Source organism: Hyla sarda, chromosome 8, assembly GCF_029499605.1.
Source record: "Hyla sarda isolate aHylSar1 chromosome 8, aHylSar1.hap1, whole genome shotgun sequence".
In the NCBI taxonomy this organism is placed as follows: domain Eukaryota; kingdom Metazoa; phylum Chordata; class Amphibia; order Anura; family Hylidae; genus Hyla; species Hyla sarda.
The window spans coordinates 50647486-50675120 of NC_079196.1; the positions used below are offsets into that span (position 1 = coordinate 50647486).

General features: G+C 41.6%; 1 protein-coding gene across 3 annotated transcripts in view; it reads right to left on the bottom strand.

The window, feature by feature from the left end:
- Positions 1 to 27635, bottom strand: part of LRP2 (LDL receptor related protein 2) — a gene marked incomplete in the record, with an annotated part of 280817 nt that overhangs the window by 141932 nt on the left and 111250 nt on the right. For all 3 annotated transcript variants that reach the window (XM_056536932.1, XM_056536931.1, XM_056536933.1), the window contains 12 exon segments: positions 4034 to 4282; positions 7578 to 7592; positions 7993 to 8370; positions 11089 to 11205; positions 11282 to 11401; positions 13313 to 13552; positions 14449 to 14730; positions 16102 to 16239; positions 17691 to 17821; positions 19473 to 19598; positions 21414 to 21606; positions 27244 to 27447. In XM_056536932.1, coding sequence (XP_056392907.1) covers positions 4034 to 4282; positions 7578 to 7592; positions 7993 to 8370; positions 11089 to 11205; positions 11282 to 11401; positions 13313 to 13552; positions 14449 to 14730; positions 16102 to 16239; positions 17691 to 17821; positions 19473 to 19598; positions 21414 to 21606; positions 27244 to 27447 — 2193 coding nt within the window.

Below are 27635 nucleotides of genomic sequence, written 5' to 3' on the forward strand. Positions count from 1 at the left end.
GTGGGGTTTACTCTGTCTTACTATCACATCACAGGACAACACGGACATTGTGGTCCGCCCTGCGGACAAAGGTGGCGGAGTTGTTATTCAGAACTACAATGACTATAACATTGAAGCCTGGAAAATACTAGGAGACACCTCCTACTACCAACGAGTAGTGAACGACCCCTTACCAAAACTAAAAATCCAAATATCCACCCTCCTAGAGGAGGGCTTACAACATAAAATACTTACGAAAAAAGAAAAAACCTTTCTATGGATACCCAATCCAAAAATGGCATTTTATTACCATCTGCCTAAAATTCATAAAGACCAGTTACACCCACCCGGAAGACCCATCATATCGGGCATAGACAGTATAACCAGTAACATCTCTCAGTATCTTGATCTGATACTCCAACCCTATGTTCAAAAACTACCCAGCTACTTAAAAAACTCGGACCAATTAATTACCACCCTCAAAGATGTCACATGGGAGGAAGGCATGCTGCTGGTTACTATGGACGTATCAGCACTATACTCCAATATTAAACATGATTTGGGCTTAGCATGTACGGCTTTTTACTTAGACAATGATCCCATTATGCCACCGGAACAGACCTCATTTCTCATGAAGTGTCTAGAAACCATTCTAAAGAATAATTTTTTTACATACGACGGGGCGACCTTCCACCAAATAAAAGGAACGGCCATGGGGACTAGAGTGGCCCCGTCGTATGCCAATCTCTTTATGGGCCAATTTGAAGACAGGTTCCTCAGAAAGAACCCCCTATTCCAGAACAACACAGTCATCTATAAAAGATATATAGACGATTTGTTCCTACTATGGAGAGGCTCCCCAGAAGAACTGGAAACATTAATCAAGGAAATCAATGGAAACAACTGGGGCATTACTTTGACCCCGAATATTTCAAACATGTCCATTGAATTTCTAGACCTTCAAATCTCACATACAAATAACCAAATCATCACTTCTACCCATTTCAAGTCAGTGGATTCGAATAGTTATGTTCCATTTTTAAGCGGCCATTACAGTAAATGGAAACTTAATATTCCATACGGTCAATTCCGACGTATCAGGAAAAATTGCACGGAGACAAGAACTTTCATTACGCAATCCAAAACTCTAAAAAAACGTTTTAAAGTGAAAGGATATCCTAAATCCCTGGTAGAGAACGCATATCGCAAAACTTTGCTACTCACACAGGACAACTGTTTAGCTTCATCACAGACACCTAAAGAAATGAAGGTGGAAACTAAGGACGAACAAATGAATGAAACCACCAATAGACAGACCGGTCTAGCAAAGATCTTAAATACCAAAAAATACGCCGGCAACTTTATCACCACCTATTCCACCGGCCATTCGAAAATTAGGAACATCCTAAAAAAACATTGGGGCCTCTTGAGATGCGATCCGTACCTCAAAGATATTTTACCCACACAACCTTCAATGACCTTCAGAAGGGCACCCTCCCTAAAAAACATGTTGGCTCCGAGCCGCCTCAAAAAACAAAAGAAAAAAGCAACATCAACTATGGAAACGAGCCAAAAGAAAGGGGCATTCAGATGCAACACCAAAAGATGCCTGTGCTGTAAAACAATAACCAAACCTAATACCTCCTTTTCAAGCCATCACACAGGAGAAAAATTCAACATACAATTCCATCTTACCTGTCAGTCCCAATATGTGATCTACCTAATCAACTGTTGCTGCGGTTTACAATATGTTGGTCGCACATCACAGAAACTGCATTTAAGGACCAACCAACATAGAAGTAACATCAAGAAGGGCTACATGAAACACAGCCTGTCACGGCACATCACTTTAAGACACAAAGATATTGCAAATCCGTTCTCCATTATTCCAATTGATCATATTCCCAACAATATCACCAATCGTCCAGAAGCCCTAGCAAAGAGGGAAATGTTCTGGATATATAGGCTGGAATCACTCCAACCATATGGTCTTAATGAGGCAGTGGAACTTATACACTGAATCAATGGGACTATGTCCAAAAAAACCTGATATCCAGATGTGCGAATCACCACAAATAAGAAACACCTCAGGACCCAAGAAGAACGAGCAGACGACCAATATGTGAAGAAATTCACTAATATGAATATACGATTCAAAAACACCTCTCAAGGATGGACACTGCATTTTGCAATGGATGTGATAGTAAGACAGAGTAAACCCCACTTACCGCTCCGTACAGCTGAGCCACTGTTTTTTGAGTCTGCAATCCCTCCTATCCTCCGTGCCTTCTAACCTAGAAAATGTCAGGTGCAGTGTGTCCCCTGGAGCACCACCGACGCGATGATCCGACATCTACCCGGAGTAACTTTTGGCCGAGAGAACGGGTCTCCCATTTCTTGTGTGGCCAGTTCCTCCTCTGCTGTGCGTTTTTTTCATCTCATCAGGAACCACGGCACTGGACCACTGAGCTTCGTTACAACCATTGGCGGCCCTAACAAAGGAGCCACCCGAACCCTCAATCTAGGATCCATGAGTGAGCATACTATCATTATAGTTTCCTCTGATCCTTCCCCTTCCCCTTTTTCCAGTGGGAACTCTTTTAATCTTCTTAATGTTTATACATGTTATTGATTATTGATATGTACTTTTAAATAGGATGTATATTGTGCAACGCAATCTGATTCGCCAATATGTACTATTTCGCGGGCTTTTTCTGTATAAATGGGACGGGAACCCATCCCAACATATGATTGGATCTGACGAAGAGGGGGTCTCCGCCCCTCGAAACGCGTTATCCCTTTGCTACTACATGTGCGAATAAAGATTTTTTTCTTTATACCATACCCAAGTTCGTGGACTACAATCTTTCGTCTCCCGCTGGAAACGAGCGCTACCTAAGCACCGCTTCTTCGTGGAACCAGGATTCCACTATTCTTCTCCTCATATCAGACGTCCAGGACCAGTTCCCGAGACGAACGGGTGCCCAGCAGCTCTTCCACCGCTACCTCCCAGGGATCTGGGGAATAAGCCTTCAACGGTGTTGTGTCTGTAACACAACACCCCCAGGTGAGCGCAGCAGTCCTTGTTTACCTGTGTATCTCCCATACATACAGAATCATGGCACATTAGTGCGCTCTCTTTTCTGTTTCCTCTTTTTTTACATATCACTGGAGTATGGTTTTAAGTTACAATGGCTGAGAAAAGACCATTGTAGGCTGAACATATGTGGTGTCCCAGCACCAAAGGCTGTCCTGTGGGCTGCGGATCTCCTCGGGCATGCCTGCAACACATGTGCTGGGACCACTAAGGGACTGTCTGTTTATTATGTTCAAGCACTTTATTACATATTCATTTATGTGTGCCCTATGCACTGTAAATATATTATGTGTTGTACCTTTAAGAGTGAGGAGCAGTGTAAGCCATGTGACGCTGCCTGCCCAATGGGAACCCCTAAATTGTTGTAGGTATATAGAGTAGTGATGGAGGAGTTGCCCCAGTTGGTTCAGAGCTCTTGATCAGTGCTGAGCACAATGAGGAAAGGAGGAGAAGTTATGTGGAGAACTCTGAGGGAAGCTTAAGAATATTTCTCTTATAAAGTCTACCAGCCATTCTGCCAGTGATCCCTGTACAGTGGAAAGTCAAGCCCTGGCGGAGAAAGCAATTGGACCTTGTCAGAACCCTAGCCGGCATGGAGAATCTTCAGTCTCTAAACTCAAGTCTGTATTAATTCAGTGGGTGCAAAGAACCATAAGTCCCAGCAAGCCAACAGGGCTCCCTAAGGGTTACACTGCATCCCTTCCACTCTGCTCCATACAGTCTGTGTGTAACAACATCTGCACACTGCTCAGTAAAAGGCAGTTATCCGTAACCCGACGTCAGTGTGTTTTTTTACTACCCATGTCTGGCCCAGGAGAAGCTGTCTCCACCTTGGACTGTGTATAGGCTAACGGTGCCCTGGCGTCACAAAGCGATTAGGAATTCCTTACTTCCCCCGTGTCACCACACATATTGTAACCTGAGACCATTGTAAGTTGAGTTTAACATGAAACATACCGGAGGCTTTACAAGTTCTTCCATTGGGTTCTAAAATATAGCCCTCATCGCAGTCACATCTAAAGGAGCCTCTCTCATTATTACAGCTTTGACTGCAAATTCCAGGAATAAGACACTCATTCATATCATCACACGTTTTAGAGTCATTTAGTAGCTGGTATCCAAGCGGGCAGGTGCACTGGGCCCCAAATGGTCCTTGTATACATCCGTGAGTACAGCCACCATTACTGTCTGTACAGCTCTCCTGATCTGTTGATATAAACAAGGGTGTAAAATCATTAGATGGATATACAAAGTAAAAAGGGAATAATACTGCAGAATCACCTGTCCGCACCTTCTTGCTAAATAGCAAGAGGGGAACAGGTAAAAGCTAGTGAGACTGCAGGATCAGACTACATAGGATTTGATAGTAGTCTGTAACCACAGAGACACATATTTCTACATAGACATTTTTTAATTTTATTATTATTGTCACATAAGCCCTGTTCACATCACATATTTCCCCTACATTTAGGTTTCGCAGAAAAGCTCCTGAACTATACGTTAAAGGGGTACATATTTTTTTTTTATAAATCAACTGGTGCCAGAAAGTTAAACAGATTTGTAAATTACTTTTATTAAAAAATCTTTACCCTTCCAGTACTTTTTAGCAGCTTTTTGTCTTGTCCAAAGTGCTATAAGCCATCTTATTAAAAGCTGAATGATGTTTTTCTATATAAATCATGAAGAGCTACACATAAAGGACATATTTATATCATGGTATTTGAGTGAATGGAGCTGAGCTGCAATATCAGACACAGCCTGTACACAAGAGATCTTTCTAATCAGAAACAACCCAAGAGTTAGGGTCTATTCACACTGAGGAATTCTACAGGAATTTCCTCCAGTAATTCTGATACCTTTTTCAGCTTGAAATTATTCAGCAATTGATTTTCCATTCAATTCAATGTATTTTCCGCTTCTCAGTTCACACTGAGTAAATAAATGCTGCTCGCTGAATTCAGTTCCGCTTGAAGAAAGAACATGTTCATTCTTCAAGCGGAATCCGCAAGCAGAATTCAACAGAAGTCAATGGTTAAAAAAAAATTCTGCCCAACATCGTTTTCAAGCGGAATTCAGTAAAGTAGAATTAAATAGCCTCCTCCTTCATTCCTCTTCATTTCTGCATGGAAATTTCGCTCAAATTCTGCTTGAATTCCACTTAATGGATAAAATGACAAAAAGGCTACTTGTGAATTTCTCTTGAATTCCTCATTGTGAACACAGCCTTAGGGTCTATTCACAAGGCAGAATTTTCGCTTGCGGAATTCCGCCTCATATTAAAGCCCATACACTTCTATGGGATTCTGCATTCCCATTCACACTTCTGAATTTCCGCTTGCGGAAATTCAGAAGTGTGAATGGGAATGCAGAATCCCATAGAAGTGTATGGGCTTTAATATGAGGCGGAATTCCGCAAGCGAAAATTCTGCCTTGTGAATAGACTTTTAAAGGGGTACTCCAGTGGAAAACTTTTTTTTTTTTAAATCAACTGGTGCCAGAAAGTTAAACAGATTTGTAAATTACTTCTATAAAAAAAAATCTTAATCTGTCCAGTACTTACTAGCTGCTAAATACTACGGAGGAAATGGTTTTCTTTTTGGAACACAGAGCACTCTGCTGACATCATGACCACAGTGCTCTCTGCTGACACCTCTGTCCATTTTAAGAACTGTCCTGAGTAGGAGAAAATCCCCATAGCAAACATATGCTGCTCTGGTCAATTCCTAAAATGGACAGAGATGTCAGCAGAGAGCACTGTGCTCGTCATGTCAGCAAAGAGCTCTGTGTTTCAAAAAGAAAAGAATTTCTTCTGTAGTATTCAGCAGCTAATAAGTGCTTGAAGGATTAAGATTTTTTAATAGAAGTAATTTACAAATCTGTTTAACTTTCTGGCACCAGTTGATAAAAAAATAAAAAAGTTTTCCACTTGAGTACCCCTTTAAGCCTAGTTCTCACAGCAGAGTCTCTGAGCGCAAACCAGCAGAAAGATTCCGCTTGGTAATTCTCTTGCAGCACCATGAATTTCTGCTGCCACAGAAATTTTGATTCCCGCCTCCAAAGAGTCAATTCTTTCTGCAGAATCCACTCGGAAATGCATTGCTGTCTATGGACTTTCCACCATCTGAACATAGGAAAACATGGGCGGACATTCTGCACATTTGAATAATCTGGCGGGCGCTAGGACCGCTCGGAAATATGCCGTCTCATAGACGCAATTCATTTCGGTGCAGAATCGGTAGAAATAATAAACAAGTCTATTCTTGCTGTGGACGACAGAATCAAGATTTCTGTGCAAGGACTACTCGGACATGCGCCGTCTCCAGTGATAGCAATGCATATCTGAGCAGATTCCGGAGGAGTCCGGAATTTGAATTCTTACTGCAGAATTTCCACCGCAGAAATTCTGCCATGTACACGGTGCAGCAGAATCCCATCAAAAACAGGGAAGGCTGCTTCACCGGAATTTTTAGGCAGAAATGTGAATAGGCCTTAAAGGGGTACTCTGCCTCTTGACATCTTATTCCCTATCCAAAGGATAGGGGATAAGATGTCAGATCACCGGGGTCCCGCTGCTGGGGATCCCGGGGATCGCTGCTGCATCACCCCGCTATCATTACTGCACAGAGCGAGATCGCTCTGCACGTAATGACGGGCAATACAGGGGCCGGAGCATCGTTACGTCACGGCTCCGCCCCTTGTGATGTCACGGGCCGCCCCGTCAATACAAGTCTATGGGAGGGGGCGTGGCGGTCGTCACGCCCCCTGCCATAGACTTGCATTAAGGGGACGGGCCATGATGTCATGAGGGGCATATCCATGACGTCACGCTGCTCCGGCCCCTGTATCGCCCGTCATTACGCACAGAGCGAACTCGCTCTGTGCAGTAATGATGGCGGGGTGCCGCAGCGGGGATCCCCGGGGTCCCCAGCAGCGGGACCGCGGCGATCTAACATCTTATCCCCTATCCTTTGGACAGGGGATAAGATGCCAGGGGCGGAGTACCCCTTTAAGGGCTTTTTACACAGGTCAGTTCTTTCCCTGTGTAAAAGACCCGGCAAACAGCCAATGACCAAGCAAACACTTATTCATCCGCTATTGTCGTGATTCCGTGGCACTTAAAATCATAGTTGGTTGGTTTAACATTTTTCTCCCAACAGAGGCTGGGCGGGCAACAACGATGCAAGTAAGGACTAGATCATTTGTGCACACAAAATGAAATAGCTACATAAAAGGCCCATTAAATGAGCACTGATCTGCTAGATAGGCACCTATATTGGGTAAAGATCTGTCCATATAAAGAGACAGTAACATTTTCTGTTTGGTAGAGGTCCATCCACTGTGATCCCCACCATTCATGACATTAGAATGGCGGGACAATGACGTTCCTCTATGGGACTGTGAAGTCACAGTAAACTACATTGATTTTAAAATTCTACACAAATTACAAAACATAAAGAAACAGATAAATCACGAGTAAATAATTTGTAGAATTTCTCAGTACCTGGTTGTGGCTCATCTGAAAATGTGCGATTTCAAAGAAAGAAAGAAAGAGAAAAGTGAGAAAAATAAAGTTAAAAATCACAAGTGAATCATGCACATTTGATTAATTAACATCTGATTAATTTTCCTGGTGCTGATTATAAGAAGATCATTATTTTAATATTCAGAAGAAATTGCAAAGACGTCTTAGAGAACAACACCACTTCATAAAGATAGCCATGGATAATAATTGAAGCTTTATATAGATCATGTATTAGACGCAGAAGGCATTATCATCTTGTTAGAAAAATTATAATCAACTAATTGTAATATTTTCTCAGTGATTGAGGATTCTGGTGGAACATTAAAAAGAACCTTAAAGAAAAACAACAGAACATACAAATGGGAGAGATAAGAGAGATGAAGTGCACACTTACTGCAGAGAGGAGACTCGTCTGCCCCATTGGGACAGTCTGGCGTGTTATCACATACTTGGCTGATGTTCACACATATACTTAGGCCTGGGCATTGCCACTGCCAGCTGGGACAGCTAAATGGTGGAGTTGGACAGTCTCTTTCATCACTCATGTCTCGGCAGTCATTGTCCCCATCACAAATCCAGGAACGGTAGACACAGTTTCCATTGTCACACTGAAAGTGGGAGGGAGGACATGTTCTAACTGGACAACTGTGGTGTTCATCAGACCCATCAACGCAATCTGGATGCCCATCGCATTCCCAGTTCGAGGGGATACATGACCCATCTGACTGGCACTGGAATTCATGCTGGTGGCACATCCCTGCTGGCCGTGTTGCTGGAATGAAAGAAGAAAAATAATTATTTATTACACTAAGTTGCATTAGTTCATCCTCCAAGCAAACAACTGAAATCTACACTGCTCAAAAAAAATATAAAGGGAACACTTAAACAATACAATGTAACTCCAAGTCAACGACACTTCTGTGAAATCACACTGTCCACTCAGGAAGCAACACTGATTGACAATCAATTTCACATGCTGTTGTGCAAATGGAACAGACAACAGGTGGAAATTATAGGCAATAAGCAAGACACCCCCAATAAAGGAGTGGTTCTTCAGGTGGTGTCTACAGACCACTTCTCAGTTCCTATGCTTCCTGGCAGATGTTTTGGTCACTTTTGAATGCTGGCAGGGCTTTCACTCTAGTGGTAGCATGAGACGGAGTCTACAACCCACAAAAGTGGCTCAGGTAGTGCAGCTCATCCAGGATGGCATATCAATGCGAGCTGTGGCAAGAAGGTTTGCTGTGTCTGTCAGCTTAGTGTCCAGATAAAAGGAGATCCAAGAAAGGGAGATGAATCGCGCTGCCACAAGAAGTATATATGGGTAAATTTATTGGACACAAAGGATCCACGCAACGCGTTTCAAAGCCGTTCTGGCTTTTTCGTCAGGCGTGTTTACACATTAAACAAAATCCAGTGCACCTTCACATCAGTATCAACTTTGGCGACACAATTATATATCAGATCAAAAACTTATATATATATATATATATATACATGAAAATTACACATAATGATACTCAAAACAATAAAATGTGAGCATATATAGCGATGTTCTAAACATCAGTTTTTTTCAATAACATCATTCAGACCTGCTGGGGATAATGTGCTAAGATTAAATATCCAGAAAGATTCCCTATTTATTAATCTTTGAAATCTTTGAAGCTTAGTGTGCAGAGCATGGAGGCACTACCAGGAGACAGGCCAGTACATCAGGAGACGTGGAGGAGGCCGTAGGAGGGCAACAACCCAGCAGCAGGACCGCTACCTCCACCCTTGTGCAAGGAGGAGCAGGAAAAGGCTGCAAGAGCCCTGCAAAATGACCCCCAGCAGGCCACAAATGTGCATGTGTCCATTCAAATGGTCAGAAACAGACTCCATGAGGGTGGTATGAGGGCCCGACGTCCACAGGTGGGGGTTGTGCTTACAGCCCAACACCGTGCAGGACGTTTGGCATTTGCCAGAGATCACCAAGATTGGCAAATTTGCCACTGGTGCCCTGTGCTCTTCACAGATGAAAGCAGGTTCACACTGAGCACATGTGACAGACGTGACAGAGTCTGGAGACGCAGTGGAGAACGTTCTGCTGCCTGCAACATCCTCCAGCATGACCGGTTTGGTGATGGGTCAGTAATGGTGTGGGGTGGCATTTCTTTGGGGGGCCGCACAGCCCTCCATGTGCTTGCCAGAGGTAGCCTGACTGCCATTAGGTACCAAGATGAGATCCTCAGACACCTTGTGAGATCATATGCTGGTGCAGTTGGCCCTGGGTTTCTCCTAATGCAAGACAATACTAGACCTCATGTGGCTGGAGTGTGTCAGCAGTTCCTGCAAGAGGAAGGCATTGATGCTATGGACTGGCCCACCCATTCCCCAGAGCTGAATCCGATTGAGCACATCTGGGACATCATGTCTCGCTCCATCCACCCACACCACATAGCACCACAGACTGTCCAGGAGTTGGCAGATGCTTTAGTCCAGGTCTAGGAGGACATCACTCAGAAGACCATCCGCCACCTCATCATGAGCATGCCCAGGCGTTGTAGGGAGGTCATACGGGCACGTGGAGGCCACACACACTACTGAGCCTCATTGTGACTTGTTTTAAGGACATTACATGAAGTTGGATCAGCCTGAAGTGTGGTTTTCCATTTTGATTTTGAGTGTGACTCCATATCCAGACCTCCTGGGTTGATACATTTGATTTCCATTGATAATTTTTGTGTGATTTTGTTGTCAGCACATTCAACTATGTAAAGACAAAAGTATTTCATACGATTAGTTCATTCCTTCAGATCTAGGATGTGTTATCTTAGTGTTCCCTTAATTTTTTTAGCAGTGTATCAGTAATTAAAAAGCAATCCAGCCTCATGTCAGTGCAAAATAATGTGAGCTGGCTCAGTCCCACTTGATGGCTACAAAAAGGTGTCATACAAGAGACATCTTATGGTGGGTAAAAGCAAAGAACTGTCTCAAGACCATCACAACCAAATTGTTTCAAAACATAACGATGACATTGGTAACAGGTGCATTTCTAAGCTCCTGAATGTTCCATAATATGTAAGTAGAAAGACAATAATTTCACCATAAATTTGCCTCAACCAGGTGCTCCTAGCAATGTTTCTGACAGATAAGTGAAAAGCATAATCATAAAGAGTTGGAGTTGTCCAAGAGCCAAGGTACACTTGTGGAGAGCTTAAAAAAGACCTGGAAATAGCATATCCTGCTGTCTCAAAGAAACAGTATTTAATGAGAAATATGGTGACATGTTCAATACTTATTTCACTCGATGTATACTATGGATATTTTCCATCTACTTTGAGAGGACCACACAACAACCCTTAAAAGAGGTACCTGCAGCAAATATCAACATGGAGAGCATCTGATAACATTTCCATCTTTTTTTGCCATAAAAAAATTTTTTAGCATATGCTGTGACCTTGTAGAAATACACATGAACATAACTTTTACCTCCCGAGTATTTACTTACGACAGTTTCTTTCGTCAGAATGGTCGTTGCAGTCAAACACCCCGTCGCACTGGTAGTAGAGGTTGATGCACTGGTTACCCGTAGCACAGGTAAATTGTGAGGCTGTACAGTTGTAGACTAGACAAGAGCAAAACATTGACTGTCAGTAAAATATCTATTACACACAGCACAAAGCATTGGTTACTGGACTTACCGCAGTCTTTTTCATCAGAACCATCGACACAATCTTTGTCACCATCACAGATGAAATACGAGTCGATACAGCGATGATCTGGACATTGGAACTGGCCTGGCTCACAGGTATTTGTAAAATCTTTAGACATGGGTAATTGAAAAATGAAGATGTATTAAACATCATAGAAAACTCATTATAGAAACATAACTTTGTGTTTATTCAGAGGGTCAGATTGGGTGTGACTACAAATTGGTCCAGACAATTAGTTTACAATTCAATTGTTGTAGGGGTACAACTTCATTCATTCTCTGTGACTGACCTAGACATACAGCACTGTACTCACCTACAAGTATTAAACGAGTTATCCAGGATTAGTCAAATAGAGCTGATTTCTTTAAAAAAAAAAAAAATGCCCCACACCTGTCCACAGGTTGTGCATGGTATTGCAGCTCAGTTCCACTGAAGTGAATGGAGCTAAGTTGTAATACCACAAACCTGAGGCCTGCCTAATAAAGTAATACAAACTATAACTATATAGATTGGAGCCTCTGCAGCTGGGTGAACAGACAGTGCAGCTCGGCAATTTAAGGAGTACTACAGCCTTCATACAACTTATCCCCAAGTGTCTGATCGTGGGGAGTCCAAATGCTGATCTCCTATTCGGGGCACCGGCTCTGCCGCTGCTCTCCCCATGCAAGAGGTGTGTTGGCCGCAGTATGACGCCATGGCCGACATGCCCTTCCATGTATCTCTATGTGAGAGGTGGAGATGAAGCGTTCATGCATCTTCCATAGAGCTGAATGGAGGGGTTGGAGTGAGGTCAACAACACGAGCATTGGCCGTGCAGAGCCGCGGCAGTGCCGGGTCACCGTAAGAGAGATTGCCGGAGGTCCCAGCAGTCGGACCCCCCGCGATCAGACACGTATCCCCTATCCTGCAGATAGGGGATAAATTGTTTATGACTGCAATACTCCTTTAATGACCAAGGCGGGACACCGATGCGGCCAATGATCGTCAGGCTCCAGGACACAGACTGTCAGCAGAGACTGTCCGGAGACGGGCGTCCTGATACGAAACTTCAAGAGAGCAGAGGTAGGCGAGAAAGTTATTGTTATTTTATTAAGCAGGCTAAGGACATTACTAGAATTTTTTTTCAATGGATAACCACTTTAAGGCCTATCCTCTTGCACAACCCTACAAGGTTAGTAGACACTATAGGTGTGGTGGTGGGCTCATACTAGTCAAACCAATTCACAAAGGAGTGCTACCACCCCTAAGCCCCGCCACCCAGTTATGTTTTTCCTTGTCTAATGTATATAGAAGAATCAAGAGAGATAGCTCTTGGCCAAAAGAAGGTTATTCTGTGTGTACGGTTACCTTAGTCTAGTGTTGAGCGGCATTCGCCATATTCGAATTTGCGATATTTTGCCAATATATGGACGAATATTCGTCATATATTCACTAAATTCGCATATTTGTAATATTCTCGTTTATTTTCGCATGTGAGAAAATTTGCATATGCCAAAATTAGCAAAAACGAAAATTCGCATATGCAAAAATTAGCATATACGAAAATTAGCATAAGTGAAAATTCGCATATGGGAAAATTAGCAAATGCAAATTTTCACATATGCGAAAATTCGTATGCCAGTCTCACACAGTAGTATTAGAGCCTTCTTTAGACCACACAAGCTGGAAGCAGAGAGGGATGATCACTGTGATGTGTACTGTGAAAAAAAAAAAAAAACGAATATTCGTAATTGCGAATATATAGTGCTATATTAGCGAATTTGCGAATATTCGCGAGCAACACTACCTTAGTCCACCTCCCCCTTAACTTTGAAGTTATTTGAAATGCTACATACACAGATGCATATGGTTATTCACATGCTTGTGTCCACAATATTCGTGCCACCCCAAGGCCCCGGGTTCACCTTAGTAAGAATGACCTAAACACCGTGTTTGAATTGCCTAAAACAATCATCTAGAATATAATACAGTAATTGTAACTGCCCCCAAAACAATGACAAATAAATAGTAAATACTTACTGCAGTTCAATTCATCAGATCCATCTCCGCAGTCATTGTCTGTGTCACAGAGCCATATCCTAGGAATACAGTGGTTATTATTACAGGTGAATGAGGTGGCAGGACACGACCAAGGACCTTGGGTTGGACAATTCTGCTCATCGCTGCCATCAAGACAGTCATTGTGTTTATCACAGCGCCAGTTCTGGGGGAGGCACTGCCCATTGCGGCAGGTGAATGCTCTGGAGGAACATGTAGTGTCTGTAAGGAAACAGAAGATTGTGGTGAGCTGATCCGCAAATACACGTACTATAATGATAGAACTTATTGTGATCAGACTTTGATCTACTGCAGTGTTTTACAACCAGTATGCCTCCAGTTGTTGCAAAACTACAAATCCCAGCATGCCCGGACAGCCGTTGGCTGTCCGGGCATGCAGAGATTTGTAGTTTTGCAACAGCTGGAGGCATTCTGGTTGGGAAACTATGATCTAAAGTACTGTAATAATCGCAGAACATATACGTGCAGTAGCTGTAGATCCACAAAGTCAACCAAAAGCAAAGTTAACCAAAGATAGACCTTTGGTTAAAGAGTACCTCTCATGATCTTGTTACATTTTATAGTCCCAGTTCACTGCCCCCATCATGATAAACCAACCCCTGCCTTTGTTTTTATTATTTTTTAGATTTCTACCTTGATATCGCTCTGTATTTTCTGCTCAGCGTCAGTCAGATTCACAGACTGGGAAGGGGCGTTCCCCAGCAGGCTGTGACATCATCTGAAGCCATATAGGGGAGAACTTCCGCCCTCACTCTGCTACACACAGCCCAGAGCAGTTCAGTGTGAGATGATCTATGATTGGATAAGGCAGCGCCCCCCCCCCCCTCAGCACTCCAGGCTGCATTTCCTGATTTTGGACTTCTGCCAGGCCAGCAGGAGTCCAAAGTTTGTAAAAGAGATGGGGGGAGGAATGTGCTCTGGACAAGTAGGGAAACACCTAGTGCCAGCTTTTTTAAACACAAATAAAACATAGAAAACTTCATGTTTTTTTTTACAAAGTACATTAGAAAGATTTTTTTTTATTTACCATAAGGAATGCAATAGCAAAAATTAGCTTTAATTAGAGTGGCCATTTAAACAGACACATATATACTTACTCAGGGATCCACAACCCAGTTCATCACTGTTGTCGTGGCAGTCATCGACACCATCACAGCGGTAATAACCTGGCACACACTTGCCGTTGGCACAGGCGAATGAATAAAGTCCGCACTGCATAGTAGGGGGTTCATTAGATGGATCTTCCACGCAAGTGACTTGATCAGGACGGAGCCTCATCCCATATGGGCAGCCGCACACCCTTTGGTAATTGGGGACTGGGAAACAAAAGTGGCTACAATCTCCATTTGGGTTTGTTGGTCGGTTGCACTGATTTGACCCTAAAATGACAAAATGATAATGGTCATGTCAGTGTGTTATGTATGGAAATAAAATACAAGATCAAAGTCAGACTAAAGTAGTGGGAATATTTGATGATTGAAGATAGTGTACTATCTGCTTACACTACCTTAAAAAAATAAAAAAAGAAGAAGATAACCCTTAGGCTATGTTCATATGGTGGAATATCCACAATTCCGCACAAATTCCGTTCAGCAAAGCTTGCTGAACAGAATTGTGGATTTGCGTAATTCTGGCGGAATTTCAGCAGATTTTCAGTTTGCTCAAAACACAGAATTATGGCAAAATTCAAGGCGGCATTGAATTCAATGGGATTTCACCTGCAACACCGCAAAATTAAAGGGGTACTCCGGTGAAAACCTTTTTTCTTTTAAATCAACTGGTGGCAGAAAGTTGAACATATTTGTAAATTACTTCTATTAAAAAATCTTAATCCTTCCTGTACTTATTAGCTGCTGAATACTACAGAGGAAATTCTTTTCTTTTTGGAATGCTCTCTGATGACATCACGAGCACAGTTCTCTCTGCTGACATTATAATAATAATAATAACAATAATAACGCTTTATTGTTGTCCTTGGGTTTTGAACCCAAGTCGCCAGAACTGCAAGGCAGCAGTGCTAACCACTGAGCCACCATGCTGCCCTTAGCATACATCTGCTATGCACGGTTGCTAAAATGGACAGAGATGTCAGCAGAGACCACTGTGCTCGTGATGTCATCAGTGTTCCAAAAAGAAAGTAATTTCCTCTGTAGCATTCAGCAGCTAATAAGTACTGGAAGGATTAATATTTTTTAATAGAAGTAATTTACAAATATGTTTAACTTTCTGCCACCAGTTGATTTAAAAGAAAAAAGGTTTTCACCGGAGTACCCCTTTAAGCAAAATTTTGCTGTGTGAATAGGACAGCGGAATCCCATGTTGAAAGTCAATAGGGATTTATGAAACGCAAGACCCATCTGACGTTTTTTCCCTCATCATTGGTGTTTTTCTGCGGTTTGGGGCTCAGTGGCGCTTTTCCAAAATCGCAGCATGTTAAGACTTTGGGGTTATTTTTGGCAAAATCTTGCCATTTCTCTCCCATAGGAGTCTATGGGAGCCAAAAAAATGCCATGTAGCTTAAGCATTTGTGTTTTTTCCCCACTTATTCAATAGAAATCTTTGAGTCACATGATGTAATGAATCACATGACTTGTCATGATAAAAACACAGGGGAAAAAACAGCAAAGAAAAAAAAAAAGCTAAGACTAAACCCACTATTTAAAACAAAAACAAAATGCCACAAAAACTGCATTTTGAGAGTGCAAAATAACAAGGCGTAAGACAACAAAGAACTAAGGTAATAGACATACCTATCTGAATGCCGGCATCAAATGATTTCACATGCGCAATATTATTGATCCCTCTGCGAATGATCGTCATGTCTCCTCCATCATATTTCCTGATTCGGACAATGGCCTGCAGCCTCCAGTCAGTTATGTATGCATAGCCTGGATAAGAAATAATAATTGTATAAATAAAAAGGATATAAATAAATGAATTAGAAAGAAAAAGCAGAAATTGGTTTGCTCCCTTTAATTCATAGTGCTCTATAACAAAAAATTTAGTCTATCCCATGCCTGCCACATCAGCTAAAACGGCTAAGCACAATACATACACAAGAACCTCTACATTGTTCTCTAATAATAGCTGCACTATATAAGCAAAAAATAAACAAATACATTCCCGGAGTGCTTATCTATCTATATATATAAAACTCAATGGACCTCATTTACTAAGAGTGTTGCGTTTTTACTAGTGGGAAAAGACTTGCTTCAGACTTGCAGGATTCTTCTCTATTTAATATTGGGAAAAGTCGGGAACATTTTCTGACCAGCTTTTTCTAGGTGGATATTTCCAGCCATTTATCCACAGGAATTTATCCACTGTGAATTCAAAAGTAAATCGGTGGGGTTGTGAAACCACGCCCCTTGTCGCGCCAGCCACGCCCCCTTTGTGCGGCAGACCATGTCCCTTTTTGGCTTTTCACAGTGCAATGTCGGGTTTGTCTCAGACACTCTGCGCCAAAATAACCAGACAAAAACTGGTTGGTTTCAGCTTAGTAAAGGAGGCCCAATGTGTGTGTGTATGTGTGTGTGTGTATGTTTGTGTGTATGTTCCAGCATCACGTCCAAACGGCTAAAGATATTAACAGGAAACTTGGCACACATGTTACTTATATGTCAACAACAAACATAGGGTAGGTGATTTAACCCTTGCTCACCCCCATTTGCCAGGGGCGGGGTTTTTATTTAAAGTCCCATACAAGTCTATGGGAAATATATGTTACTCCATAACTTCCCAACAGCTGGATATATTTCGATATTACTTGGTCACATGTTACTTATATGTCCACTAAAAATATAGGATAGTTAATTTAACCCTAACCTACCCTCATTTGTGAGAGTCGGGGTTTTTGTGTAAAGTCCAATGCAAATCATTGGGAAATGTATCTTCTAGCATAACTTCCGTATGGCTGGAGATATTTCGATAATACTTGGTCACATGTTACTTATATGTAAAAAAAAAATATATATATATATATATATATATATATATATATATATATATTAGTTCAATTAACATCTAACCTACCCCCCTATGCAAGTATATATAGGACTTCTGGTGCCTTACTCCACAAGCTCCACTCTGCATCTCCTGATGAATGCGTCAGTCCGGCTGGCAAGCCACACCCTCCGCACATGCCTCGCCCCATCTTGCAAAGACATGCCCACCCTTTAAGCCACACCCCTTTTATTTTCAGCTTACAATATCTTTACCACAACAGAGGAGATATGAGGATGAAAGCTTCCTCCTTTGTTGCTTTTCCTCCCCCCGCAAGGATAAGGTAGGAAAAAACGGGCAGCTAGTTTGAATATATAAAAGTTTTATGACATCTTACCTCCATAAATAGTGAGGCCAAATGGATGAGTCATCTGTGTTATTCTGCTAAGGGTTTGTCTGTCAGAGCCATCGAAATTGCTATGTTCCACTTTATCAAAGAACGCATCCACCCAATATATCCGTAGTGAGCTATTCATAAAAGGCATAAAATTAAAGGATGGAACAGCAATTTGAATGCATACTAAAACACATTAGCAGGATTTTATCTGGTATGAATACCAATAAAGTGGTTAGCTAAAATTTATAGAGGGTTAAACTGAGTTCCTCGCAGTGTTTTCTATACACCATATAGATAATATAAATATATTTCACATGATAGCCATTAGTTGGCCAGTAGTTTCATTAAGTGTACCTGTCAAAAAAAAAAAAAAAAAAAAAAAAAAAAATATTATATATATATATATATATATATATATATATATATATATACACGTTTTCTTCATTCCTTCATTTGCATACACATTGTCCTCGGTCTACAGGGCCCTGCTTGTCCTCAGTGTACAGGGCCCTGCTTGTCCTCAGTGTACAGAGTCCTGCTTGTCCTCAGTGTACAGAGCCCTGCTTGTCCTCAGTGTACAGAGCCCCGCTTGTCCTCAGTGTACAGAGCCCCGCTTGTCCTCAGTGTACAGAGCCCCGCTTGTCCTCAGTGTACAGAGCCCTGCTTGTCCTCAGTGTACAGAGCCCTGCTTGTCCTCAGTGTACAGAGCCCTGCTTGTCCTCAGTGTCCAGAGTCCTGCTTGTCCTCAGTGTACAGGGCCCTGCTTGTCCTCAGTGTACAGAGTCCTGCTTGTCCTCAGCGTACAGAGCCCCACTTGTCCTCAGCGTACAGAGCCCCGATTGTCCTCAGCGTACAGAGCCCCACTTGTCCTCAGTGTACAGAGCCCCGCTTGTCCCCAGTGTACAGAGCCCTGCTTGTCCTCAGTGTAAAGAGCCCTGCTTGTCCTCAGTGTACAGAGTCCTGCTTGTCCTCGGTGTACAGAGTCCTGCTTGTCCTCGGTGTACAGAGTCCTGCTTGTCCTCGATGTACAGAGCCCTGCTTGTCCTCAGTGTACAGAGCCCTGCTTGTCCTCAGTGTACAGAGCCTTGCTTGTCCTCAGTGTACAGAGCCCTGCTTGTCCTCAGTGTACAGAGCCCTGCTTGTCCTCAGTGTACAGAGCCCCGCTTGTCCTCAGTGTACAGAGCCCCGCTTGTCCTCAGTGTACAGAGCCCCGCTTGTCCTCAGTGTACAGAGCCCCGCTTGTCCTCAGTGTACACAGTCCCGCTTGTCCTCAGTGTACAGAGCCCCGCTTGTCCTCAGTGTACAGAGCCCCGCTTTTTCTAAGTGTACAGAGCCCTGCTTGTCCTCAGTGTACAGAGCCCTGCTTGTCCTCAGTGTACAGAGCCCTGCTTGTCCTCAGTGTACAGAGCCCTGCTTATCCTCAGTGTACAGAGCCCTGCTTGTCCTCATTTTACAGAGCCCTGCTTATCCTCAGTGTACAGAGCCCTGCTTGTCCTCAGTGTACAGAGCCCTGCTTGTCCTCAGTGTACAGAGCCCTGCTTGTCCTCAGTGTACAGAACCTTGCTTGTCCTCAGTATACAGAGCACTGTTTGTCCTCAGGGCACAGAGGCAATAGCTGCAGGGACAAGATAGCCTTTTTTCACCCAAAAATATACACATTTTTTTTTAACCAATGTATAATACAAATATACATATAATGTTATTATCTACATTGTATAACAAGTTTTTGCAAATGACAGGTACAGGTTGAGATATGTAGTATGTTGAATAAAAATAATTTACCTCCAGTCCATGGCCAAACCATTTGGCCATCCAAGAGTTGTATTTACAATTGGTGATGCATGTGATCCATCACACCAAGACCTCATGATTTTAGCTGGGCGGTACCAATCAGTCCAATAAAGGAACCTAAAGGAGACGGAAAAAATATTCTCATTTAGAAATTTTAATTTATAGTTCCATCTTTGATTTGTTTTTCTAAAGCTGTACAAGTCCATCATAACCAATTAGAAATCAGCTCAAGTGGAAATATATCAGTGGAAGCACCCTGGCTGTGAAACACTGATGTATACTTATAGAAGCATAACAATATACATATAGAACAATAAAAAATTCCATATACACTAAAGCCTTGTTCACACTGAGGAGATTCTGCTTGCAGCAGTCTTCCATTCATATCAATGGAATTCTGCTGCTTAGTTCACACACCACAAATTCCATGGAGGAACTTCTAAGGAGGACAGGAGATGCATCATGTCGGAAGATAAAACATGTTCTGCCTTTCAGTGGAATCCGCCAGACATTTCATTTTTTAAATGGAATGGTTGAAAAAATCCCGCAAACTTAGACCACCTCAGTGCTGCTCTCAGAGCCGGCCTTACAACGTCATAAACGGTGTTGTGATGTTTTTTGTTCGTTTTCGTGGACTTGCGCATTATTTATCACACATCGTGAGACTATATGATAAATTATGTACATCTCCACAAAAAAAAACTATGTGATCTGAAAAAGTACATACAAAACAACTCAGTGATCAATCTCCCCCAATGAGTTCAGAGCATAAACATATCATATGGACAACCAGTTGATTGCATTGGGGATCATGTAATGCATCATTTTCCCTGTGGGGGTGCTGTAGGAATATTGGACACTTGCTGCTGGTTTATTCCACAGTTAATAGATGTTTGGGGTCATAGCCATGGGGCATCTTGTGATCTGCTAAAAGGGGTACTCCAGTGGGAAAAAAAAATGTTTTCAATTCAACTGGTGCCAGAAAGTTATACAGATTTGTAAATTACTTCTATTGAAAAATGTTAAGCCATTCAGTAATTATCAGCTGCTGTATGCTCCACAGGAAGTTGTGAATTTATTTTCTGTCTGACCACAAGTGCTCTCTGCTGTCACCTCTGTCCGTGTCAGGAACTGTCTAGAGAAGAAGAGGTTTGCTATGGGGATTTGATCCTACTCTGGACAGTTCCTGACACGGACAGCGGTGTCAGCAGAGAGCACTGTGGTCAGACTTGAGAGAGAGCTACACAACTTCCTCTGTAGTATACAACAGCTGATTAGTACTGGAAGGATTAAGATTTTTAAAAAGAAGTCATTTACAAATCTGTATAATTTTCTGGCACCAGTTGATTTGAAAACATTTGTTTTCCACTGGAGTACCCCTTTAATATTTCTTATTATTGGGGACCCACCAAGCAAACAGAGAGCAACTAAAAAGACTATGTTTACTGTACTATATAACTGTGATGTAAATGTAGTATATTGAAGTGTTATTGTCCATATCTGTATGTAAGTGAAGAAATGCAAGATAAATATGAGAGCTCACATTTCAGCAGGAAGACACCGTCTGCTATCTCAAGTAAAATGTGGAACACTATCTGCAGGCTGGAGACAGAAGCACTTTAAAGTGAATAACAGAGCTGGACAGGGCTGACTCCTCTGGCTTCATGTCAATATATAAAAAAAAGTTGGGAAACGGCAGAAGTTCTAACGATAACTTGTCAGCATATTCCTTTCATGCAGAGCAGCGTATCACCTTACAGTCCTCTCGGAGCGCGGTCATTTGCCAGCGGCGGAGAAGAAATAAATAGTTGGAAGTGAAAGATGCAGGAAAAACAACGCAACATCCTCTATTAATTCTCTTCTTGATCGGGTTAAAAAAACTCAAGCAGCAAAAAGGAGAAGAGAAAGTAAATAAAGAAAGGATCTAGTTACCCCATCACTGGGTGCACTACAATGGAGCGGGGCTGATTTAAATTCTGAATGATCGCTCTTCTGGACTTATCTACAAGTCTCATGACACTGATGCTTCTGTATCTCGGGTCGGTCCAGTAGAGGTTCTTAGAGATCCAGTCATAAGCCAGGTCTTCCACACCTTCCACCCTATTGGCTGTGAGAATTTCTTTACCTGATAGAAATTACGAAAATTAAACTGATTATAAATGAATTAAATATAAAAACTGTGCCAATGTGCATGCCATCGAGGTTCTGGTCACATTTCGGCCCATTTAGGGTCATAACCTGGCATTAAAGTGGAAAAAAACTATTTCATATGAACTGGTGTCAGAAAGTTAAACAGATTTGTAAATTACTTCTATTTAAATATCTTAATCCTTCCAGTACTTATCAGCTGCTGTATACTGCAGAGAAAGTTGTATTTCTTTCTGGAGTTCTTTCCAGTCTGACCACAGTGCTCACTGCTGACACCTCTGTCCATATCAGGAACTGTCCAGAGCAGGAGAGGTTTGCTATGGGGATTTGCTTGTACTCTGGACAGTTCCTGACATGGACAGAGGTGTCAGCAGAGAGCACTGTGGTCAGACTGGAAAGAACTCCAGAAAGCAATACAACTTCCTGTGGAACTTACAGCGGCTGATAAATACTGGAAGGATTGAGATTTTTTAAACAGAAGTAATTTGCAGATCTATGTCACTTTCAGGCACCAATTCATTTAAAAAAACAAACAAACTGTTTTTCACTGGAGTACCCCTTTAACCTGGTCCCTGTCATATACAGTTTATACTGAGGTTTTCCAAAAGTTTGAAAACATTTTCCGTTTAGATTTTGAAATTCCTCATTATGGTCAAGATCTGCGTTTGCTATCAGTGAATGAGAAAATCTTCCATATGTCCCAAAAAAGAAAATATCACATACAATGGGGGAGATAAGCAGCAATACAAAGTGCAATTTTCCTTATTCATACAGGATGACACCATGCATAGAGTAAAACCTTTTATTATATGAAAGGACCTCGTGTACAATTGCTCCCTCATTCCCAACATGTTTCTATCAGTGCTATACTGTAATAGGTAGCACTAACATCTGCAGGGGAGAAAACGCCGGGGGAGCATGAGGCTTATAGATGGGGTCGCACAGTTTAAACTGAGACACCATACAGCAATACAATAAATACCACTAGACACATCAGCCCAATAGTTGTAATTGCTGAATATATAACTTGGTAGTGGTAGCATAGTTGGCCGCAATGGCGGCCACTTATGGTTCTGAAGTACCGAGCAGTTCCATGCATCTGCAGTGGCAGGCAGCCACTGCTGCAACTTAGAATAAAGAAATTGTTTAAGGCACTTTAAGTATTTATATTGTTATTGATGCCCTTAAAGGGGTACTCCGCTACTCAGCATTTGGAACAAACTGGAGCCGGGAGCTGGTGATGTCATAGCCCCGCCCATCATGACATCACGCCCCACCCCCTCAATGCAAGTCTGTGGGAGGGGGCGTGACGGCTGTCACGCCCCTTCCATAGACTTTCATTGAGGGGGTTCGGCGTGATGTCATGAGGGGGCGGGACTATAGCGTCACGAGCTCCCGGCGCCGACTCCAGCATTTGGAACAGTTTTTTCCAAATGCTGAGTAGCGGAGTACCCCTTTACAGTAACTCTATTGGGTAGTGAGAGTACCCTCGTAAACTCCTCTCTAGTGCAGAAATGACTTTGAAACAGTTATACAATATATGCCATGTATATACACCGTATATGCAATGCTCTGTGCACTACAGTATATACTGTACAGACCAAAAGTTTGGACACACCTTCTCATTCAGAGTTTTCTTTACTTTCATGACTATGAAAATTGTAGATTCACACTGAAGGCATCAAAACTATGAATTAACACATGTGGAATTATATACATAACAAAAAAGTGTGAAAATATGTCCAATTCTAGGTTCTAGCCACCTTTTGCTTTGATTACTGCTTTGCACACTCTTGGCATTCTCTTGATGAGCTTCAAGAGGTAGTCACCTGAAATGGTCTTCCAACAGTCTTGAAGGAGTTCCCAGAGATGCTTAGCACTTGTTGGCCCTTTTTGCCTTCACTCTGCGGTCCAGCTCACCCCAAACCATCTCGATTGGGTTGAGGTCCGGTGACTGTGGAGGCCAGGTCATCTGGCGCAGCACCCCATCACTCTCCTCCTTGGTCAAATAGCCCTTACACAGCCTGGAGGAGTGTTTGGGGTCATTGTCCTGTTGAAAAATAAATGATGGTCCAACTAAACGCAAACCGGATGGAATAGCATGCCGCTGCAAGATGGTAGCCATGATGGTTCAGTATGCCTTCAATTTTGAATAAATCCCCAACAGTGTCACCAGTAAAGCACCCCCACACCATCACACCTCCTCCTCCACACCAGCACACCTGTGAAGTGAAAACCATTTCAGGTGACTACCTCTTGAATCTCAACAAGAGAATGCCAAGAGTGTGCAAAGCAGTAATCAAAGCAGAAGGTGGCTACTTTGAAGAACCTAGAATATGACATATTTTCACACTTTTTTGTTATGTCTATAATTCCACATGTGTTAATTCATAGTTTTGATGCCTTCAGTGTGAATCTACAATTTTCATAGTCATGAAAATAAAGAAAACTCTGAATGAGAAGGTGTGTCCAAACTTTTGGTCTGACTTTTGGTCATCAGCATCATAAATCTCCTGATAACCTGCTACAATGTATCAGTGTGTAGCACAGTGTTTTCCAACCAGGGTGCCTCCAGCCTTTGGCTGTCCGGGCATGCTGGGAGTTGTAGTTTGCAACATCTGGAGGCATCCTGGTTGGGAAACACTGGCGTAGCAGATGTGTAAGCTGCATAACTGTGAACTCTGCAGTCACTAGAGCATTTGTAATGTTAGTCGGAAAACATACGCCAAATTCTTTCTAAACATATTTTGCTTTTTCAACTATTCCTAATCGGAGACCCTGGTACGGACTAGTAAGACTACCAGGCTGAAACTGCGTGCCTCCTCACAGCCAGGCATATTGTGCAAAGCAAAATACCCCCGTGAACTGGCACGGACCAGCACTGAGGAGCCTCCCGCAGACGTTCCACAGGCTTCACAGTCAGCTTTATCTTAAACGTCGTGTTTGACATTGATAAGTTTATCTGGTTAAAAGAAACATTTGACCAGTGATTTCTAATTCTTATAAGAAATTACAAATAACAGATAAATAAAAGTTATCAGCCGCAAGACTGGACAAACTGCATCTTATCAATGCCTAATACTTATAAGTGCTAGAAGGCTGTAAAACAGGTTGTACTGAATAGTATTTAAAAGAACCCTTTTATTTATAGATGTAGCCATCATTATCTCGAATGTGTTAAGACAGAGCAATGTGATGTGCTGGGATATCTATCTATATATATATATATATATATATATATATATATATGTATTTATTAATTGATTTACAGTATTATTATCATTATGTATTTATTTATTTCTAACTATTTTTATATTTTTTGTTCCAGTTATTGAAGAGTCATTATAAAATTAGATTTGTGCAACATGTTAGGCTAATTTATCTCAACTTCAGGAGTGCAGTGCAATATCTTAATGTACTAGGGATCAAGATAACACTGGATACATCTGTATGTAAAAGGATAGAAACATAGAATGTGTCGGCAGATAAGAACCATTTGGCCCATCTAGTCTGCCCAATAATCTGAATACTATCAATAGTCATTGGCCCTATCTTATATGAATGATAGTCTTATGCCTATCCCTATCTTATATGAATGATAGTCTTATGCCTATCCCTATCTTATATAAAGGATAGCCTTATGTCTATCCCTATCTTATATGAATGATAGTCTTATGCCTATCCCTATCTTATATAAAGGATAGCCTTATGTCTATCCCTATCTTATATGAATGATAGTCTTATGCCTATCCCTATCTTATATGAAGGATAGTCTTATGTCTATCCCTATCTTATATGAATGATAGTCTTATGCCTATCCCTATCTTATATGAAGGATAGTCTTATGCCTATCCCTATCTTATATAAAGGATAGCCTTATGTCTATCCCTATCTTATATGAAGGATAGTCTTATGCCTATCCCTATCTTATATGGAGGATAGCCTTATGTCTATACCTATCTTATATGAAGGATAGTCTTATGTCTAGCTTTATCATATATGAAGGATAGTCTTATGTCTAGCTCTATCTTATATGAAGGATAGTCTTATGTCTAGCTTTATCTTATATGAAGGATAGCCTTATGCCTGTCCCTATCTTATATAAAGGATAGTCTTATGCCTATCACTATCTTATAGGAAGGATAGCCTTATGCCTATCCCTATCTTATAGGAAGGATAGCCTTATGCCTATCCCTATCTTATAGGAAGGATAGCCTTATGCCTATCCCTATCTTATAGGAAGGATAGCCTTATGCCTATCTTATATGAAGGATAGCCTTATGCCTATCCCTATCTTATATGAAGGATAGCCTTATGCCTATCCCGATCTTATATAAAGGATAGTCTTATGCCTATCACTATCTTATAGGAAGGATAGCCTTATGCCTATCCCTATCTTATAGGAAGGATAGCCTTATGCCTATCCCTATCTTATAGGAAGGATAGTCTTATGCCTATCCCTATCTTATATGAAGGATAGTCGTATGCCTATCTCTATCTTATATGAAGGATAGTCGTATGCCTATCTCTATCTTATATGAAGGATAGCCTTATGCCTATCCCTATCTTATATAAAGAATAGTCTTATGCCTATCCCTATCTTATAGGAAGGATAGCCTTATGCCTATCCCTATCTTATATGAAGGATATCCTTATGCCTATCCCTATCTTATATGAAGGATAGCCTTATACCTATGCCATGCATACTTCTTCACCGCACCTGCAGCTACCACTTCAGCAGGAAGGCTATTCCCTGCGTCCACTACTATTACTCTCAGTTTAGTAGTACTTCCATTACCGCAGAAACCTTTGCCCTTCTAATTGTTTACTTTTGTGTTATCTTTGTTACTTTAGGCCTTCTGGGCTTTGTTTTGTTTCATTCTTTATGCTTTAATGAGGTTTTTGGTTTGAACATCACCTATGTGTTCTATGCTGTATCACTTTATATTTCCTTTTCTATTGTCAAGATAAGTAACATTTTATGTTCCAAGAAATGTTCACTTAATTCCTAAATCACATCTGCCCTAAAAGAGACCAGTATTATAATTGGCACATGGGGCCCTGTTGCAGATTTTGTATTGGAGCCCAGAAGCTAGACATTACGCCTCTGGCCAGGACTATAAATCCTTCTGCTTTTATTGTATTTTCCCAGCCAGGAAATGTTATACATAATTTTATGGGTTTTTTTTTTAAATATTTTTTTTCATTTTCCCCATTCTTCCATATTATAACTCCTTTATATACACTACGGAATCTCTGCATGGAAATCCCCTTGGAGATTCCTCTTCATTAATCTAGCATTGGTGTGAATAGGTCTTCACTCGGCTCATTCACACTGCGAAATTTTAGTGGTGAACAAACCTGTGAAATAGTGACGGTGCAGGTCTGTTTGGTCCTGTTGTCAAAAGATTTCGGTGAAGGCCGCTCAGATGGAATACTGACCCAAAACATCTCCAGGCGGAGATTTCCCTGAAACCACTATCATTTTCTACTCTCTAATCGCAACAGGCCCAATATGAAGCCTCCCCCAAACCCCCCGCAGAGATATATACCCAACATTATACATTCAACTGTCTTTCAAATTTGTCTTTAAATTTCAAACGTATAAATGTACCTGTCCCGTCCACTTTCTGCTTGTAGATCATGTCTTTTACAGTGTCGGAATAATATATGCTGTTATCTTGAGCATCGAAATCAATTCCAACAAAATAGGAGGGGACTCCGGTGATGGGGATGATGACGTCTTCCTGGATGGAAAGGTTAAATGGAATTCCACGGACAGCAAGTTGCGAAGAGAAAAGCAAAAATTTCTGGACACCTGCAGATAAATTTTAGAATTGTAATAAAAAAAAACATTAAAAAACATTTAAAAAAAAAACATAACTTGGAGGGGGGGGTTTACTTTATTTTTATTAATTTGTTTATGTTTCTTAATGTTACTAGATGAATAATTTCGTCTTATACACTCTCTTCCCCAATTTCATGGAGTAAGTCTGCTAAATCAGT